Genomic DNA, 19,625 nt, shown 5'->3' with positions numbered 1-19,625 from the left:
ATCAACTGGGAGTGTAAAAGGAGCAACTGGGGTTTTAGATGTTCCTGGCAGTGCTGGGAACTCCTTCTGGGACTTTAAATTTGCCAGCCCAGGAGGAGTTTGCTTCGGTTTTTCCGCAGCACTGTTTGGTTTGTTTGTAACTTTCATTTCACTTTGAGAAATCTTAGGACCTTTTCTGGGAAGTTTAGGAGAGGAAATATTTTTCCTCTTTCTAGACTCCCCAGGATTGGCGTAAGATGCTCCCGCTGGTGAATCGTCAGAATCGGTTTCCTCAGAGGGCAACAGATCGAAGGGGTTCGAAGTAACGGGAGAAGTGGTAACGGTCTTCTTCAGCATGTCAGCGTAGGAACGCTTTGAACGCTCTTTGAGAGACCGTTTTATTTTATCCCTGCGCTGCATGTACACCGCACATGTCGAGAGCTCATGCAGATTTTCTCCGCAGTGAATACACTTTTCAGCGTTAACACTGCAAGAATCTTCCGCATGAGACTCCCCACACTTGCCACAACGTGCCTTATTGCAGCAGTAGGCGGCTGTATGGCCTAACTGCTTGCAATTCAGGCAGTTCATGACGCGGGGCACGTAGAGCCTCACAGGGAGACGAACCCGGTGGATCGAGACGTGGCTTGGTAGTGCAGACCCGGCGAACGTAACTCGAAACGAGTCTGACGGAGTGTATACTGTTTTGCCACCGATGATCGATGCTGACCGCAATTGCTTGCAGTCGAGCACCTTTACTTCGGGACACGTTTTGTTCTTAAAGCACCCTTTGGCACTTTGCAGTATACACTCGACGGACAGACTCGAATCGGTTATGACACCGTCGATCTCCACGTCTCGTGCGGGTATGTAAACGCGATACTCGCGTGTGAAGAGCTCAGAGCAAGCTATATCGTTGGCCTCTTTCAGGTTACCGACCACGACACGGAGCTTGTTAGGCCGGACCTTGGAAATTTCGGTCACGCCCTTGTACTCCTTCGTCAGGTCTTTAGAAATCTGCAAGAGGTTCAACTTTTTCGATTTCGGTCCTGCCTTTGGCCGAAAATAAACAGTATAGCTGCCCTGGGCTCCGTCTGGGTAAAGCCTGGGGCGAGGGGGGACTGAAGAATGAACAGGGGAGGGGGTAACAGAAGGGTCAGGGTCAGAGGGGTTCGGGGATGGTGGCGCGGGAGGCGAGGGATCTACATCCATCGCGCTATGTTTAGCGCACTAGCGCTGACAAGAACACGTACCTTTTTATTTCTCCCTTCCAGTAAGGTTGGTTGTCCGATCGTTCGAAGTAGCAGCCGTTACAGCCAGCAGCACCAATACAGCAGCACCAAACAGCCACCAGCAGCGAGCCAGGTGTGAGATCACTCCACACAGCGATACGACTCGCTGACACTGATGGCTTCTTCTTTTTCCTCGTTTGTGTCTCGTCCAATGCTGTAGCACAATCCAGCCAGCAGCCAAATCGGCTTACGCACCAGCTGGCAGTCACGATGCGAAACAGTTGCACAAAGGAACGCATGTGAATGAATTGATTGGCTGTTGATTTCGTTTGATGCTCTTGTAGAACGAATGAAAAAAGGTTCTTATGATCCGAAGCTTTTGCCATGTAATATATTTTGTATAGAAGTTCATAGATATGAAGAGAATAAGAACTATTGGTTAGTTTTCGAAACTTTTCCGAAATATTCCAATCAACTAGCGTATTATGAACTGCTCAGGCTATATTTTTGCCAGAGCTTGGGTCAATTTGTTCCATTTGTTGTTCCATTGTAACTCATATAAATTGCAATTCGATTACCATGAGATCTACCGACTATAAACAATATCGCACGCTAGCCTGGGGAGTTAATACGATCGCTATCAACTACATTAGTTGAGAGAATTTGTTATCGATATTGTTTTCGGCTCATTTAGCATGTTGTAGGATAGGTACAACGATACACCGTGCCCCAGTGCTGAGTTTAGAAAATTTCTAGCTCGAAGAGATCCTCGACCAGATCGGGAATCGAACCCGATATCACAACCGTGTGGGAGAGCTAGCCGACCGACATTGCTAACCACAGAACCATGGGGACCACTTTGATCTACCGACTATATTTGATGAAATTCACCGCCCTAGTCAATTTAGATCACTAATGCTGAACTGTTCCATAGAATACTTAATAATAATAATACTAAAACTAACATTAAATCCATACAAAAAAATTTAATAATTTTGCTTCACCAATCCGATTGTGACGGTTCACATCACGCAGTTGCTGCAATGACGTACGTTTAAGAATATAATCACTGAATGACAGCTTCTAATTCTCTAACGAGCATAAGATGTCATTCATTTATTACGTAACGTACTTAGAAGAGGGAGATATTCAATGAAGAGTTCCATTGCGCGAGGCCCCCATGCAAAATTGCGTTATTTAGGGGTGCGAGGTATTCAAAACTGCTAAAATTTAGCGTTACGTAATATGTGAATGACCTTAATATTAAGGTTTTATAATTAAAGAGTATTTCGACTCAAAAAGAGATAAAAAACAGTCGTTCTTATGAGAATATATTTTTTTTAAATATAAGCGTTTTGTGGGTCCATTTAATGAGCTCGGATCAACTTCAAATTTTCATGGCTTATTATTGGAGTAAAAAGGAAACATTTTCCGCCCGGCGCTCATCGAAATCGCATGATGTTACAAAAATGGCAACTCTAGTACTTAGTCAAGTCTAGAGAATGGATTTTTAAAGGGATTTTAACCGTGGTGGTCATTCGTCTCTAAGAGAATGGAAATTGATGTCCGAGTTCGAAACATAAAGTACGACGCCATTATATTTGAGATGGCGACTTTCGGTTTCTAGAAAGCATTATAAAACTGAGGAAAAAGTTAAAACAAAGCCCAATATTGAAATTTTTAGAATCGGTATGATATTTAAAGACCAAATATTGATGTTTGGCGTCATTGTTAAATTCAAGATGGCGACTGCCGGTTTCATGAAAGCTTGGAATATCTTCGTTCCATTCTTAGGAAGTTTCTGAGATGAAAGCTTTTTTCTTTTTCCAGACTCCACACGATCGACCAATGATAATCCTTCAGGTGAATCGTCAGAATCGAATTCGTCAGCAGACAATTTGTCATATGTATTCGAGGCAATTGGGAAGACAGCAGCGATGTTTTTGGTACGTTTGGATCGCTCTTTTAAAGATCGCTTGATTTTTTTCTTTGCGCAGTTTATACGCGAAACATGACGGGAGTTCATTCAGAATCTCCCCTTACTCAACTGTTAGCAATTTATATAGTTCATAACCCGCGGCAAAAAGGTGACCTGGTAAACGAACCCTGTTCACTTGAATGTGGCTAGGCATAGCAGATCCAGCCAAGGTTACCCGAAATGCGTCTGATGCTATATACTTTTTGGTCCCCCCATCGAGCGATACCGAGTGCAATCGCTTGCAATCAAGTATTTTTACTGGCTGAATGTTGGCGTTCTTGAATCGACCAACACCGACATTCGACAAGTCCTCGATACTCAGACCTGCTTGAGTGACCACACCGTCGATCATCACAATGCGAGCAGGGACGTATACGCGATATCCTCAGGTAAAAAGTTCACTGAAAACAATTACATTTGCTTGCTTGAGATTAGACACTGTCACCCGCAATTTGTTTTGGGCAGCCCTTGAAGATATCGCTCACAGCTGGTTACTGCTTTACCAGATCCTTAGAAATCTGCCTCACATTTGATGGTTTCGATTCGGGTCGGATAAACACAACTCAGGGCTCGAACGATTTATCCGGGTATTGCTTGACTCTTGACTCTTGTGTCTTGCTGTGAAAGCCCGATCTCTCCATTTTCAGATGCTCAAAATTGCGAATATTCCACGGCAGCCACATGCGGTTCTAAATATAGAGGTGGACCAAAAAATAGACTTGGTAGAACAGGTTCTGGGATGGGCAATGGTGAGAGATAGAGGATGGGATAAATATTGTTTGGAAAACTTTGGCATAAAATAAAGTAAAAGAATTCACATCTTAGAAAAATCACCCTTGGAGGGTTTGTTTTTTTTTTTATTTAGTAAATCTAAATTAAATTTAGTTTTTTTAAGCCATAGTAAATCTAAATTAAATTTAGTTTTTCTAAGCCATAGTAGAACAACAACAATTTTGAATTACGAACAGGATTGGCCAATCAGATAGCACTATATAAACATATACTTTAGACTCGATTTTTTACGATTAGAAGAATAATCACGTAAATTCTGGAATCCATGAAAAAACTTTACTTATATACACTTAATAAAGAGCCTGTGTATCACTTTTGGAACAGACCCAAGAACACAGTAGATAAACAAAATGTGAAACAAGAGATTTTCTTGACACTACGAATAAACGAATTGAAAGAAAAAAGTGTTCAAATCAGACTATTTCAGGTCAAAAATCTTCAAGTCAAAAACCACTCAATTACCAAAATACGCGTAAACTTCAAAAATCACATGAGAGGGGCCTATAGCAGAAGACGGGGCGAGCGGCGAGTTACACGTCTGACCAATTTTAGTATTACGGATGGCGAGTCGGCTGGATTTAGGACGAGTAGCTCGCCTACGAAACTGCTCGAGACGTTCGTTGCACAGCTGTCATCAACCAAGTTTCTCTCGCGCTCCGTTATGCAATATTTTACGCGCCGCGTCTTCTGTTATAGCGCCAAGAATTATGTAAAAACGATAAAAGCCTAAATTTAATTAATAAAAACCTAAATCAATTCACCTAGTGGTGCAGAAACCTTTGTTATGAGAACTATTATTGTATACTTATTAGGCCATAGATAACAATGATGCTGATTTCATACTAGAACAGCAAATATGTATGTTAGTTCGAGGCAGTTCTTATTTTTTAATTTCCCATAATCCAGGTTTGAATACCACATTCGCATTATTTTCAGAAATCGCAGGACCTAGAATTATGAATCAGCATCAAGTCTTTTTTACTAATTGAAGCAAACTTCTACAAACCTCAGATCAGTATTACACAGGAAAAAAATATAACTATTGACGAAAGTTGTCAATTCAATTCTATCTCAAATGCATAATCTGAAAATGAAGGTTTTCACGACACATGAGAGATTTGGATTTTCGGAGTGTAGTCGAGAACATTATTCTTTTCGAAGGCCTAGGCTGTACGATAAAATCCGAAATAGAGACTTTATGAAGCTTCCTGCGATGACGAGAAGTGGAATAACTTGTTTGCAGTTTGCCTTAAATTAGAAAGCAATATTTATATCTTACATGAGCATATTGTATCATTCATAGAGATAAGTGACCTTTCACCTGCGCACACTAGTAAACGTGTATAGCCATGTAAAGTTGCTTTAGTTTCATCCAAACTGCAAATGATCGCATCTAGATGTTCACAATTTTTTAAATTGTTGGTCACGAGTTTAAAGTATATTTAGAACCTGATATTAAACACCAAATAAGTGTTCAACTGAAAAATTTTCCAGCTGTTCAAAACGTAGCATTGCATCAAAACAGTGATTTTTTTATGTTTTTCTCAACGGGTGGCACTAACACATTCGTACGTAAATAGCTCTATACATCTTTGGTAAAATATCTGCATCGTTAATTGTGTTACATTTGCACACTGTGGGATAACATTTTGCTTCAATGCTAAGCTACCGAAAGCTGTAAAAGCTTCTTATTCTTCGCAAATCTGGGTTCAATATATATATATATATATATATATATATATATATATATATATATATATATATATATATATATATATATATATATATATATATATATATATATATATATATATATATATATATATATATATATATATATTTGAAAGGCAGTAAGGACGGAAGCTTCACAAGCAAGAAAAAAAAGCTAAGTAAGCGTTGCAATTTGCTCTAAAATAAATTTATTTACACCAGTTAAGACGCACTACGAAAAGTGTAAAAATTATTCAAAGTTGTTGATGATTGCTGATTTTCTTTGAGAAATAAATAGCGATACGAAAAAAGAGGGATAGAAAAGAAGAAAAAGCAGGGAGAGAGAGAGATAAATTATCCAGAAAGTAAAATATCCCATGACTAAAATATACTTTGGTCAAAACTCTACAGTTCAAGCAACCAATAAAAAATCGCACTCAGTATGATTTTCAAAGAGCTCTGGGGCTTTCATTTGAGCATGCGAACATCAAAATCGGAATATGCGTTCTGTAAGAAAGGTGCGTTAGTATTTTTCGGCACATACATACAGACAACACACATACACACACACACACACACACATACACACGAACAGACATTGCTCAGTTTGTCGAGTTGAGTCGAAAGGTATATACGATATAGCCCTCCGGATCTTGGATCTATTTTGCGTTTTTCGACCGATTTTATAACCTTTGTTTAGTATAACAAAGGTAAAACCAATTTCTGTTCGTGTGCGATCGAATACCTCGGGAACGGTTTGACGGATTTGCATGATCCTTTTTTTTTTGTTCGTCGGGGGCTGCGTCGGGTTCACACTCAAAAAAAAATTGGCAAAATGTACTGAAAAAGTTGAAAATAATGGAAAATTCAATTTCTCATGCGTTTCGAAGGAGAGCTTTTTCATTTATTTCAAAGGTTACCTTTGATCGTATATAACATATAATATATATTCATACGTTTTCAACTTGGTGGGTTGGAAATCCAAATGTGAACAGGACATTGGTTTTTGCAAATTTCTATTAAACCGATCACCGTATATTGTTCTTAACTTCGACTGCGCCACTCAATATCTCTCTCAGTTCATGACGAGCATCGTGCATCATCATACCTTCATTGCTCTTCATTGCAACAATGAAAAGTAAATTGAATAAGCGCCTACTGAAATATCTCACAGATATGTCTCATATTTTCTGAATACTTTTTACGGTATTTTTGATCAAATTCAATTAGTCTTCGTATTTAATAGCAAGAAAGTATGTAGATCACGAATGACAAACTTTTTTGGATCATCACCAGCAGTTACAAACATTGCAAAATCATGAAAACATATCCAAATATTTCCAAAAATTTAAAGTTTTCAATGAAACAAAACGTTTCAAATCCACGATTTCCATAATTTCTAACGAGTTAATTGGTTTCTATAGACCAACAAAATCTCAAAAAACTCCTTACAAACTTAAAAACTGCACAACCGATCGTCCAAGCCAAATCGCACGAAGTATGTTGTTATGTTTTTTATGTAACATGCTATTAATTTTGCTCTCTGATATAATTCTTAACGTTTTAGGATCTATTGAATCGATCACCGTGAGAAATGCGAACGCAGGCCGCGAAACCTCACAACAAGTTGCATCCTGAAAATTGAATTTGAAATTTAATAAACAATAATACCCACTGATATATCTCACTTATATTTGAATACTTTGTACGGTTTTTTCGGTTAAAATTCAATTTGTCTTCGTATTCAATAATGAGGATGTAGATTACGAATGATAAACTTTTTCAGATCATCAGCAGCAGTTCGTACAAGTAGCACTCTCAGTTAACTTTTTGGTTTATTCATTCACGCGCTTTCGGAATGTTTACGAAAGAGTAAACTTTGAAAAAATGGGCCCATCGCAACAAAAAATATATATAACTACGAAACACAATATTAATTCTATTCCACTTCAGAGAGTGGAATGAATAAATCTTCTCAGTAAGAGATGACGCTGTCGTTGTTTTATTCACCTCAGAACATTATATTTGTTCGACCACGATTTACGTTAATAATATCCAAAAGGTGCACAACAGCAGGAACCTTTTCAAAAATACAACAAATAACTTTAGGAGAACGGGATTTCAGCTCGAGAGATTCAGTAAAACCTTTTTGAAACCCCAGCATTGAAAATATGAGATTTTGTTACTAAATAAGATTTTTGAACGATGATTTTGCGATAAAGAAAATGTTTGATTGTGTTATTACACTTCCATACAACGTTTATAATATATTTTAAACTAAAACTGAATATTTTCAAAAGCTCATTTAAAACCAGATGTTGGAAACCAAAATAATTTTTTATATGAATCGATTATCTTTTGAAAAACCGGCGTTTTGGCACTTCCAATTTAATTATTCAAATAAATATTTAAAGTTGATTTAATTACTCTGAAAATATTTTTTCGTTATTTTCTGCACGCACGTTTCATAAACATGGAATTCGTAGATTGTACAGCACTTTTGTTGATTGTATAGAATATTCGTGTTGCATGTTATCGAATAGAATTGCAACATTACGCATAATTTGTACAGTTCACAAATGTACTTTCGTACGAACGTGGATAACAACGAACAAAAAACCGACAGCACGAGTATTTACTTTAACGAAATTTTTGTGTTCTGTTATTTTGATTTCGTATAATGTATATGTTATTGCGTAGGCATACTAATTTTTCGTACTATTTACATTATGCAGCGTTTGTTTGTACGAATGATTGCTTTCATTTTAAAAACCTTTCGTTGCGTATACGAATACCTACTTTGACAGTTCTGACGAAAGTACCTTCACATTTATTACGCATTGGTTTCGTTGCAGAAAACAACAAAAGGTTTTGTATATAATACACGCCTTTGGCCCTCGGCGGAATTTATTGTGCAGAATGAATTACATTCTGGTTATACCGTTGCTAACAAAATAACGAAAATATATTTCGGATCTGAATTTATTAGCCAAATTTGTTATGTTTAATAGATTATATAAGTACAGGTGTATTATAGGTGTAATTTGGGCATTGGCATTGGGTATGTGAACTGTCCAGAAAACTATGAAGAAGATGAGTGCATACGTTTCTAGGATACAAGAGGATTTTGTTAAGATTCATTTACATCCAGTAAAATTAGTGGCAGTACAACGTTTGCCGGGTCAGCTAGTTTGAAATACAATTTACTTAATATAGTTCTCAGATTACTGCTGAAAGTGTAATCTGAGTGAAAGTGATGTTAGAAAAAGAAATACAGAAATGTAGTTAATACACTATCAAAAATCGAGCACTTAATTGTTCATTAAACAATAGCAAAATTCCAATTGTTAACAATTATCAAAGTCATCAAATTTATTGAAAAATTTACCTTTCAACAGATTGAAAGAGTGTAAAATTTTTGACTGCAGTGTTGAAAACGAATGCTTATCAAGGGGTTATATACCTTTTTGCTCGAGAAAAAAGAACAAAGTTTGGAATTTTGTTTAAGCGTGTAGCACTTTTTTTATTGCATAAAAATATTAACTTTCGGAAAGTTCAGTTATTCAACAACAACAAAACACGTTTGTTCATAAGAAATACCAATTATTTGGGGAGTTATTGCCGTTTCCCCGAAATCTTTTTTTGTCAGAGGTATGCGCTGTTTACGATAGCGACGCAGCAGATCAACTAAAATCACAAAACTTATATTACTTAGAAGTGTGCCGGGTGTCGTTTTTGTAAGTATTTTGTTTTCAGTGCAAACGGGAGCGTTTTTTCTGACGCTGAAAATTGCGCTGCAAATCGCTCTTACCTTCTCTCTTTTGCGCAGATCTTTATGTAAATTTGTAAAAATGTTTTCAAAATATTGTACTTCAAGATAATGCAATAATTTTTTTTTTCGATTTTTTGAAAACTAAAAAGGAATATAACCCCTTAGGATGGGTATGTATGACTCACAAACAGTTTCATTTAGCACGCTTATTAGCGCAACTAAACAAGAAGCGCTCTTCGACATAATTAGCAGCACATCATGGGTTTTATTGTTGTTCTTAGTGCAAGCACGAAAAATGTTGCATCTTACCTTGAAAATGTGTTTCGCGAAAATAAAGGTGCCTATTAGTTCGCATAGATTTCGCGTGTTTATTGGTAATAAAAGAAACCACTAATTACAAGGGACTTTAACAAAAAAACTGCAGCACAAGAGGGAGAAACCTAGTAAAGTTGAAACGTTTTATTGCACGATTCGGATGGTGTGACCACCGATAACATCGTCAATGAGGTGTTTCAAGGTAAGTCGAGCTTATTTTCGAGAAAAAAAGCTGCACAGTTATTTCGCAAACAAGCGTGCATTTGTAGTCCATCATCCGCTTAGGAAAGGTTTCCAAACTTCACATACCTGTAGCAACACTTTTCCGTGACTATGTATATATTTAAACATCAAAAATGTGTTGTAGATAAAAATTACATGAACTGAGACCTTCAGATTTAGCATAATACATGATGATCTTGCTAATTACAACACTTGTAGACTCAGCCCGGGTTTTCTGCTACATAGCTTCAATGGGTAAGCTATCCAAATCTATCATACCCAAATAAGAGATCATACCGTTGTTATCAGCATGTTAAGGTGTGACCCATAAAAAACGCATAAAAAGCAGCTGACGAGCTAAGCGTGAAGCAGCTACCCAAAGGGCTAGATAGGTCATCGTGTTCAGATCATTAACAAAAAAAAACACAAGCGCATTTATTCAATAGTACTAATATTTATTTGCATGAATTTGCCTATACAACATCGAACTCGTGTTTTTTCAAGTACATAAATTTGCGATAATTTATAGCTTAATCCCATTACAGCATTCCCATTCTTACTGTGAGTGTGATAATGTATCCGGTATCTAAATGTACGCATGTCATTAGCAGTTTACTTTTAAAGTTATTTATCATCGCTTAATAAAAGTTGCAACTGCAAATATTCGTACGACTGCAATACATACATACATATTGCCATTCGTAACACTTTTTTTACGTTTTTGCCTTTCTTCTACAACAACCAGTCGGTCTGGTTTTCCGGCATTCGTCTATTAAATTTTATTACCATTTTCATCAAATGAGAAACATACTTATTTTGAGGAACACGATACACCCTACCAGCGATTCGAATATATTACTTACTTAGTGGCTAACGCATATAATACTATTTGCTAGTTGTGTTTGTGTGTGTGTGCTCAACTCGTTTTTTTGTTCTTATTAAATTATCGATAATCACTTTTATTTACAGAACCGATAGAAACAATTTCCGAAAAAAAGACTCGCACACACTTACACATGCACACGGTCTCCCCACACATCAATTTTAACAGCTTACCTAGTTTTGATAGTTTGTTACCTTTCGAAGGGAAAAAAAATTGTCTTTAATCTACTGTAGGAGATCCCATAGCGTTCGCGTATTTATTTACTTACTTAAACAAAACGTTCGATCGTTGCAGGATTGCAATCGAGCCGATCGCGGTATCGGAAAGTAATAAATAACACCATTTGTCGGTTTTGCATTTAGTAGTGCAAATGTGATCGCGATCGTGGTATTTACAGATGGAGGTTGGCGGGTGATGCTTGATTAGTTGCGAGAGATTGGGTTCGGAGTTGATAATACTGATTTCGCTATTTGCTTCGAAAATCGCTGCCCAAAGGTGCTGACAGCGAGGAAGCCTCTGCTGCTGTTAGTGGATCCAATGTTGGCGCTCTAGTTGGAGGGGCTTCGCGGTGAAGGCGACGATTGGTGAGGCGCAGACGATGAGGCGGAAGGTGGTAGACCTTGCGAAGGATGATGGAGGTGAGCTTGCGGGATTTGGTACGGACTGAAGCGGGTGAAATGCTTTGCACGAAGATCCGGCGAAGGGGAACCGGCAGAACTGGCAGGGCTGGCCATGGTTTGAGTTGCCGGTGGGGGTGTTGTTCGCGGAGGAGGTGGTGGAGGAGCTGCAGCAGCTGCGGCGGCGGCTGCGGCCGCAGCATTCGGGAGGAAGCCTGGTGGGAACTGCGATGGCCACTGGCTCTGCCAGAGATGGCCCAGGTTTAGGGCGCCTAGATTCGGTCGCTGGTACATCTGTGGAATTAGTAGATCTCCGTAGGGTGTGGCACGACCCCACATCTGCAGGTGCTGACGTGCTTTTTCGATGAGGGCCGCCTGAGCACCGTCCGGATCTTGTCCGGCACCGCCAAATTGAGCCATCAACGGATCCGGAAAGAGGCGCAGTGGCGAACGGAGATGCTGCTCAAGTAGTAAAGCGTCCATGGGATCCCTGAAAAAGAAGAAGAACAGAAGAAAAAACAAAGTTAGTGTTAGTGCATCGTTTCACGGGCGGGAAGGCAATTATAAAATGATAATGAGAATGGCGGTCTGCGGCAAGCGAATGGCTGGGAAGAGATGGTGCGTAAATATGGGGCAAAAAGAGGTACGGCACTCGCAAACGCACGTAATTTATACAGTGCGCAGTAATATAAAATAAAGAAAACTAATATTGCAGCAGTTCCACTTGGGTTACGGCGCGTAGGCGGAGCGCGGCCTTGCGAAGCTGATGATGGGATGATTGATTGGGGAAGCTTGGACGTTTTCTGACAAGGCTGCGCAGTATGGTTTAACATGTTCATAACTATAAAGTATTGCACTACAACACAATCGGCGATAAGAAATAGTTGCTGCTAGAGCACTGCACTTGGCATAAATAATACCTATATGTGGGGTAATGTAGGGCAAAAGTTGGCATGGAACAGTTTTCGTAATACATATAAGCAGTGAAAATGAAATTAAGGTCGATATTGGCTCAGCAGCCTTTTAACAACACGAGAAAGCATTCAAAACAAGTCAGTTTAGAAATAACTTTTTCCCAAAAATCGTTGAAATATGAAATTCAATTAGATTGTAATTTTAACATCTGCTCTATATATATATATATATATATATATATATATATATATATATATATATATATATATATATATATATATATATATATATATATATATATATATATATATATATATATATATATATATATATATATATATATATATATATATATATATATATATATATATATATATAAAAATGGATTTATGTCTGTTTGATCCATATAGACTATAAAACAACTGAACCGATCGACATGAAAATTTGTATGTAAGGGTCTTGGAGCCGGGAAAATATTTTAAGGTGGTTCGATACCCCTCCTTCCACTGGAAGGTAGGGTTCTCATACAAATAAAACACAAGTTTTCGGTTAACTTTAGAGCTAATCAAGAAAATGGAACAAAATTTGACATATGGAGATTTTTGGGGACAAGAAATGATTTTATAGTGGTTTGACACCCCTCTCTTCTCTCGAAAAGAGGGCTATCATGCAAATGATACACAAACTTTTATACAACTCAAGAGCTGATCAAGCAAATGGAACCAAATTTGGAAAGTGAGGTTTCTATGATGACTATTTGACACCCCTCTCGACTAAAAAGGGGGAGGTAGTCCCACACAAATAAAACACATAGTACAACCAATTTTTCCGAAAAACAATCGAAAATGACCACAGACCACCCAATATCGATATTTCCGGAACTAGAATGATGCCTAGAGGCCAGAAATTGATTCAACTTTCTATTTGGAACTCTAAGATGGCGACTTCCGCTCTCTGGGAATAACACTAGATGACCGAATATGTCGAGATAATGCATAGAAGCCTAAAATTGACTCGGGACACTATTTTAAATTTTTCCTAAAAATGCTCGAATACCACCAGTATGGTAATTTTCGAAACCAGAATGATGTCCAGTGGCCAGAAATTGATTCGAAATTACATTTTTAAATACAAAGTAACGACTTTCGATTTCTGAAAACAATTAAAAATGATCAAATACCAACTAATATGGGCATTTCTCAATCGAAATGATGCACAGTTACCAATAATTAAAGCAATGCTATTTTTTATCTTTTGAGGGCCACCATAAAATTTTCAGAGAAGTGTTTTCGCGAAATTTCTGCCGCCTAATACCGATGAAAGAGAACGGCAAATATTAAATATCTTTCGAAATCATGTCAAACATGATTGAGTGCATTTGATATCCTAGCGGTGAAAAACAACGATGTCGACAATAGGAATTTTATCTCTCAGAACGAAATTCGAGAAAATCATCATATTGTATGAATGATTGCATAAATTATCATGAAAAAATAACTAACTGTCTAACGGATCATACTTCGAAACCTGAACCAATACCAAAATATGTAATGAGACAAAATTTGTCGTAAAGCATCTAAAAACCAATGTATTACAAGCAACGATACTTTAAGACAAATCTTATGGCGAGGATGTTTTCATTTCTATGAAACCAATCATTTCAAACAATTTGTTGTTCTGACTTTGAACGTATACAATATACGATTCGTCATGTATTTGCAGACTATAAATAAACCGCAAGGTCAATCTCTGGAAGTATGTGGAATCAATTTAGAATGTTTAAAATTAGGGTATCGAACGTCTTCGTCAGTGGTTTTCTTCGGCAGGTTTCTCCGTAGGATTGCTGCAGAAAAGCTGCCGAAGAAAACGACTGACGAATACGTTCGATACCCTATTTGAATATGAAAAAAAAAAAACAAAATGCGGGACGAGGTTTGCCGAGTCAGCTAGTATAGGTATAATTTTGTTGGGTGTTGAAGTTCGAGCTGGATGATCAATTATCATTTTAACACCAACGGTTACAGAATATAATGGTAAAACGGCTGCAAGAAAAATGATCGGTGCTTGAAGGTATAAAGGCTTGTTGATTCTCAATACGGAATAAATAACAATGCATGATTCAAAAATTTGCTGCTTCAGAATAACCTGAAGCAATACTTACAACATTTGACAGCACATTCGCGAACTAACTTTTGTTCAACATTGCATACAATGTATGCGTTTTGAAATGACGTTCAAGAAAATCGTAGGCGTTACTCGCAAAAACATTCAATATCGACTTTTTTTTGTTTACGAAATCAGTCGACCTCAAAATGTACAGTGAATTGTATATTTTTAAAATATAAACTTTTTTTACAACGAGCGAGAGTTGGCAGCACGGCTAACAAGGTGCATGTTTAATAAAAATTTACATTAAAAGTGTTTTTCACGTTAATTTCTAGTTGAAGCTAGTGAATTTTGTGTTTAGAGCGATAATACGGATTCAGCAGGTTTTGGTAAGAGAAGTACAAGTTTTCATTTGTGCTGTGTTGACAGTTATACCACAGATAACAGACATCCAAGCTAATTCTGCTTCAAGTGTAAGAAGGCGCAACGGTTTTTTAGCATGTCGCAATACGCCGTATGGTGGCGCTAAGATAGTTTTCCAACTCTTATCAATACTATCGAAGGGGTTGCCGTTTTTTAATGTAGAATATTTGAGCAGTCGTGATTTGTACAAAATCGACATTTTTATTCAATCCCACTTTATATTTGCGATAAATTTTTTTGTTTTGGTGTTGATATGAAAAAAATACACAAACCTCAACCATAATCTGTATGAATTTTCATGCGTCGTCCTTTGACTATAATCCAGCGCTGCCATCACTAAAGTGGTTAAAGTCGCACGTTGCAGAAAGATGTCATTAGCATTCCAAACGAGTAAGAATTTGAAACCTTACACGCGACTTCTGGAGTTTTTTGTTCTAGCTTGGATGTCTGTTATCCGTGGTTATACCTAATAGCAAACCATCTATGTAGTATCAAAAAACTTCAAATGAAAAAAAAAATTCAAAAGAACGATTCGTAGTGTACCGCGAAAGTTTTCAGCTATAATAACTGTGAACAAGACAAAATATTGAAACAAAAAGCATTTCCCCAGTAACTATTCGAAATACGCACATACGCACCCGGACCCATTCTCAACTTGCTAGAGTCACGACCCCGGCCACCGGAAGCCCATGGCCGCGCAAATCACATTCCTCACGTGCGTCGTCCGTCCGTCCGCCGCACGTCAATCTGGGCGAGATGCACCAGAAGACAGCCGGGCGATGCAATCACGCGATCAAAAACAGCCCGCGTTGATAGTTCTCCTCTCATCGGTTCCTCAATCGGCGAGTTCCTGTGCAGAAAGCCACTAATTTGTTGTACACGAGGTGTGAAGAAATCTGCCCCGATGATGCGTTTTCCTTGTACCGTCGTCGTCATCATCATCATCATCCTCATCGTCGTCATCATTCCCAGTTTGCTGGTGAATGCAGCCAAGAGGAAAAAGCCTTTAATCAGCGATCCACCATCGGAAAGTTCCACTTTTGCAACGGCCGAGGTTCTTTTGTCTTTAGCCACTGCACACAGCACATGCACATGCATATCACGGCGAGCAAAGTGCCTCGGTGCCTGGGTCCCAAAAACCGAACCAGACAGACCGGCAGGCAACGCGTTCACGGTTGAAGTGCCACTGCTGCTCGTCCCTCTCAGCTCCTCGACAGGTTTCGTTCTGTCCGTCCACCCGCACCAAGGACCGACCTTCAACACTCAACCAGGCCCGGTTCCGAACGCGAATGGAATGAAGAGCTGGAGTGAAAAAATCGATATTTCCACCCGTTTTAGCCCGGCATTCCGGTTCAGTGTCCGTCCGTCCGTCCGTTCTTGATTCGGGATTCATTCAGCAGAAGATCTGGCGACGACTACGACGACGACGACGATGATGTCGACGACGACAGAAAAGAGAGGCTGGACCCTTTGGCTAATATCATCACGCGCGGCACCGGCGCAAATTACAGGGCGGCATATTGGCTTTTGATGAAAACGCGCTTCAACAGTACACACGTGGTGGGGTCGCAGAAGGCAGGAGGGAAGAAACGAAAATTCCGAAACGAGACCAGGCCACGGATGAGACTCTGTGCACTGGCACTCGGCCGCCGTGGTCCAGCAGCAGCAGCATCAGCAACCGTTTCGCGAGCGGGCGGACCACAGGACGAGGATGATGATAGGTTGTAAAAGTCGAAGGGTTCGTTTTCCGCGCGGTAAAAAGGGCGGGGCACAGGCTTCGGATGCACAGGTTCCTCTTAATTTATTTATGATCGTGTGAAATTGAAAACAGCTTCGAATCGGTTTTTAGAATCTAGGAAGCTTCGCTCGCAGATGAGTGTGCGAGTTTAGAGAAAACAAAGGGAGATTCATGAATGAATTTTGGTCCAGGATCAATCCCCGGAAGGTTCTTCAGCGATGACGTGAATCCATCTATTAAAAAGATATTAGGTAACATTAATAGAAGCTGCAATTATTGCCCTTTTCTCGCTGGGTTACGGGACCAGCGAGGGAAAAGGGCCCGAATCAAAAAGATCGATTTTCTGCTGCAGCGCTTTGCGCTCTTTCATCTGGTCGGAGGCCCCTCGGGGGATACTTATCACGTCTCATCGAAGCATGTTTTCTTCGCGGGAAGATTGCGTGATACTTTGCCCTGGCTCGGACCAATCAACTTCACACCTAACCATATCATCATCTCCCAGGCGGCGGCGGCGGTCTTTTGCTTGAAGAAACTCTTCAATCTGTGCGAAGTCCTAAACTTCGCATGTGTGTTTGATGCGGGGCCAGAACGAAAACGAATCTTAGGGGCGTTCGGGTGGACCTTTCAGCGGTTATTAGAGCGGTTACGGACAAAGCAACAAACTACAGAAAAAAACGGACGCAAAAGGGCCAACTCTCATACTTTTGTATCGCACGGTGTGAATGCTAAATTGGATGATAATATGATAATTAAGCATAAGTGTCGGTGTGAGAAGGCGAGGACGGTTTCTCAGTTATTAGGCGAACGTCTCGCGATGCTCTTGTGAGCGGTCGGAATTGCGCGAACCCTCGGTGTGCCGAGCGTTGCACACGCAATTGTGGGTAAGTTCTAGGAAAATTGTCCACCAAGTGGAGTCAAAAACACTTAAAGAAGTGAGCTGCTTTTGTACAGAGAAGTAGGGCAGAGTGAAAATCTGACAACACTGTTCGATTTTGACACCGTAGAATGTACCGGTATGATAACTTGCGTATTTTTGCGATTTTTTTTTCATTAATTTCAAACACTTTACATTAAAACGCATTCGTGTCCTCTCGTGAGTTTTTGTGATGGTAAATTAGTGAAAATTAGAATCAAAAATCATTAATTTCAGTTTAGTTTTGCAGCTTTCAAACAATCACAAGCTCGCTTCTTTTTTGTTGCTTGCTAGCTTACTATAAATAGAGGAAGTATGAAAACCAATCACTCAGTTTACTTGGGCGGCGGTGCTGCACAGACAGAGCATTGGGATGTGTACTTCTCGATGGTTAGACCGCGTCGCACACATAATTTTCAAACGCTTACATTGTCTCTACCACTGGTTGGATTTCAAACACCAATTTCTTGATCGACAGCTTAAACATTACCCACGACTAGAAGAAGAGTTTATTAAAAATAAAAAAAGAAGATTTTATTAAAATTTAAAGAAGAAAAAATTATGAAAATTAAAGAAACAGTATTTATGAAAATTAATCGCTCTTTTCGTTGAGGTAGGTGTGTCGGGCAAATATAGTGTTGCGATGTGTACTTCTGGCCGATTAGATCGCATCACATACTGCAGTGTGCGTTTGCGTCATAGGCAATAGCTCTCATACTTTCTTTTTAGACGTTACAATCTTTTTAAGGGGTTATATACCCTCTTAGTTTTTGAAAACTCGAGAAAATTTTTTTGCATTATCTTAAGGTACAACTTATAGAGAACATTTTCACAAATTTTCATAAACATCTGAGAAATAGGAAAAAATCATTGCGATTTGAAGCGCGCCTCGTCACGATCGCATGAGCTAAACTTGTAACTTTATACGCGTTTATCTCGGGATGCTGTTTTTTGAAAAACGACTTTGCCGTGTTAACGATTGCGAAAAAACTACTGAGCCTATTGTATTTGTTTCAATGTTTGGTATTGGAAAAAATATTTTTATGCAATTTTTAACGCTCAAAACAAGTTCTTTTCGGGAAATACGTTCCCGTTTACACTGAAAACAAAATTCTTATGAAAATGATCGTTCAGATACCCGGCACACTTCTGAACCAATGAAATAATGTGAGTTTTTTTATTTCAATTAACCTGCTGGGTCCCCATTACTCCACAATCAGTTGGGTATTTCTCATTAACAAATGTGATTTTTTTTGTTGTTTATTAACTGAACTTTCAGAAAATAACTTGCAACAGGAAGGTGAAACAATCTTAAAAACAAATTCCAAACTGTCCCCTTTTTTCGAGCAAAAAAGGTATATAACCCCTTATAAAGTCTTGCGAATTTTCTATGCCAGTATCAGCTGGATTTCCGAATTTGCTTTCGGCCTAAACAAGTTATTTGCCCAGTTGGTCACATGTCCAGCAGCTGCGTGGTTCTTTTCAGTGTGTACTGTAAGAGTGCTTTTATTTGTCAGGGCAGTACAAATGTTGCGATCAGCATATACGATTTTGAACAGCAGACTGTTCTTCTCAAGGCAACTAAACAAGAAATTGAAGATTAATAGTTTTTTTGAAATATCTCAAGCGCTAGATTATGAAATGCTTTCTTATTCTGTTCAGTCGTACTTTTATGTGCAAATTTAAAGCCAATAGCACGTGAGAAGCACGGGGATTGATTTATCGTGACGATTTGGAATATTGCTTGGTTGAAAAAGTTTGATAAATATGGAGTTTGTTTGTGTTATTCTCATACAGTAGAATCCCAGCGTTAATTCAATGATAAGATTTTAGATTTGAGCAAGCAATAGTAGATTTCATGACTGAATAATGTAACACTCTAAACAATGCATTTGTCAATACCATGAAAACTAAGTGTCATTCAAATTTCAGTTGCTTCTGATGTAAACCACGGTTTTCTTTTTTTTTTGGAAAATTGCGTGGAATATCGTTTAAATTTGCGTGAAATGTTTGGAATTTTTTATCTTAGG

The 19,625-nt window shown here is 38.6% G+C and overlaps 1 protein-coding gene across 2 annotated transcripts in view; it reads right to left on the bottom strand.

Annotated features, from left to right (window-relative positions):
* Positions 1-10,454: 10,454 nt before the first annotated feature.
* LOC129731222 (T-box protein H15-like) overlaps positions 10,455-19,625 on the bottom strand; it is a 106,787-nt gene continuing 97,616 nt past the window's right edge. For both annotated transcript variants that reach the window (XM_055691054.1, XM_055691053.1), the window contains one exon: positions 10,455-11,990. In XM_055691054.1, the coding sequence (XP_055547029.1) occupies positions 11,432-11,990 (559 nt within the window). In that variant the 3' untranslated portion in view covers positions 10,455-11,431. The remainder of the gene's footprint in view (positions 11,991-19,625) is intronic.

Source organism: Wyeomyia smithii, chromosome 3 (assembly GCF_029784165.1).
Source record: "Wyeomyia smithii strain HCP4-BCI-WySm-NY-G18 chromosome 3, ASM2978416v1, whole genome shotgun sequence".
Lineage (NCBI taxonomy): Eukaryota > Metazoa > Arthropoda > Insecta > Diptera > Culicidae > Wyeomyia > Wyeomyia smithii.
This window is presented reverse-complemented; position numbering and strand designations above follow the sequence as displayed.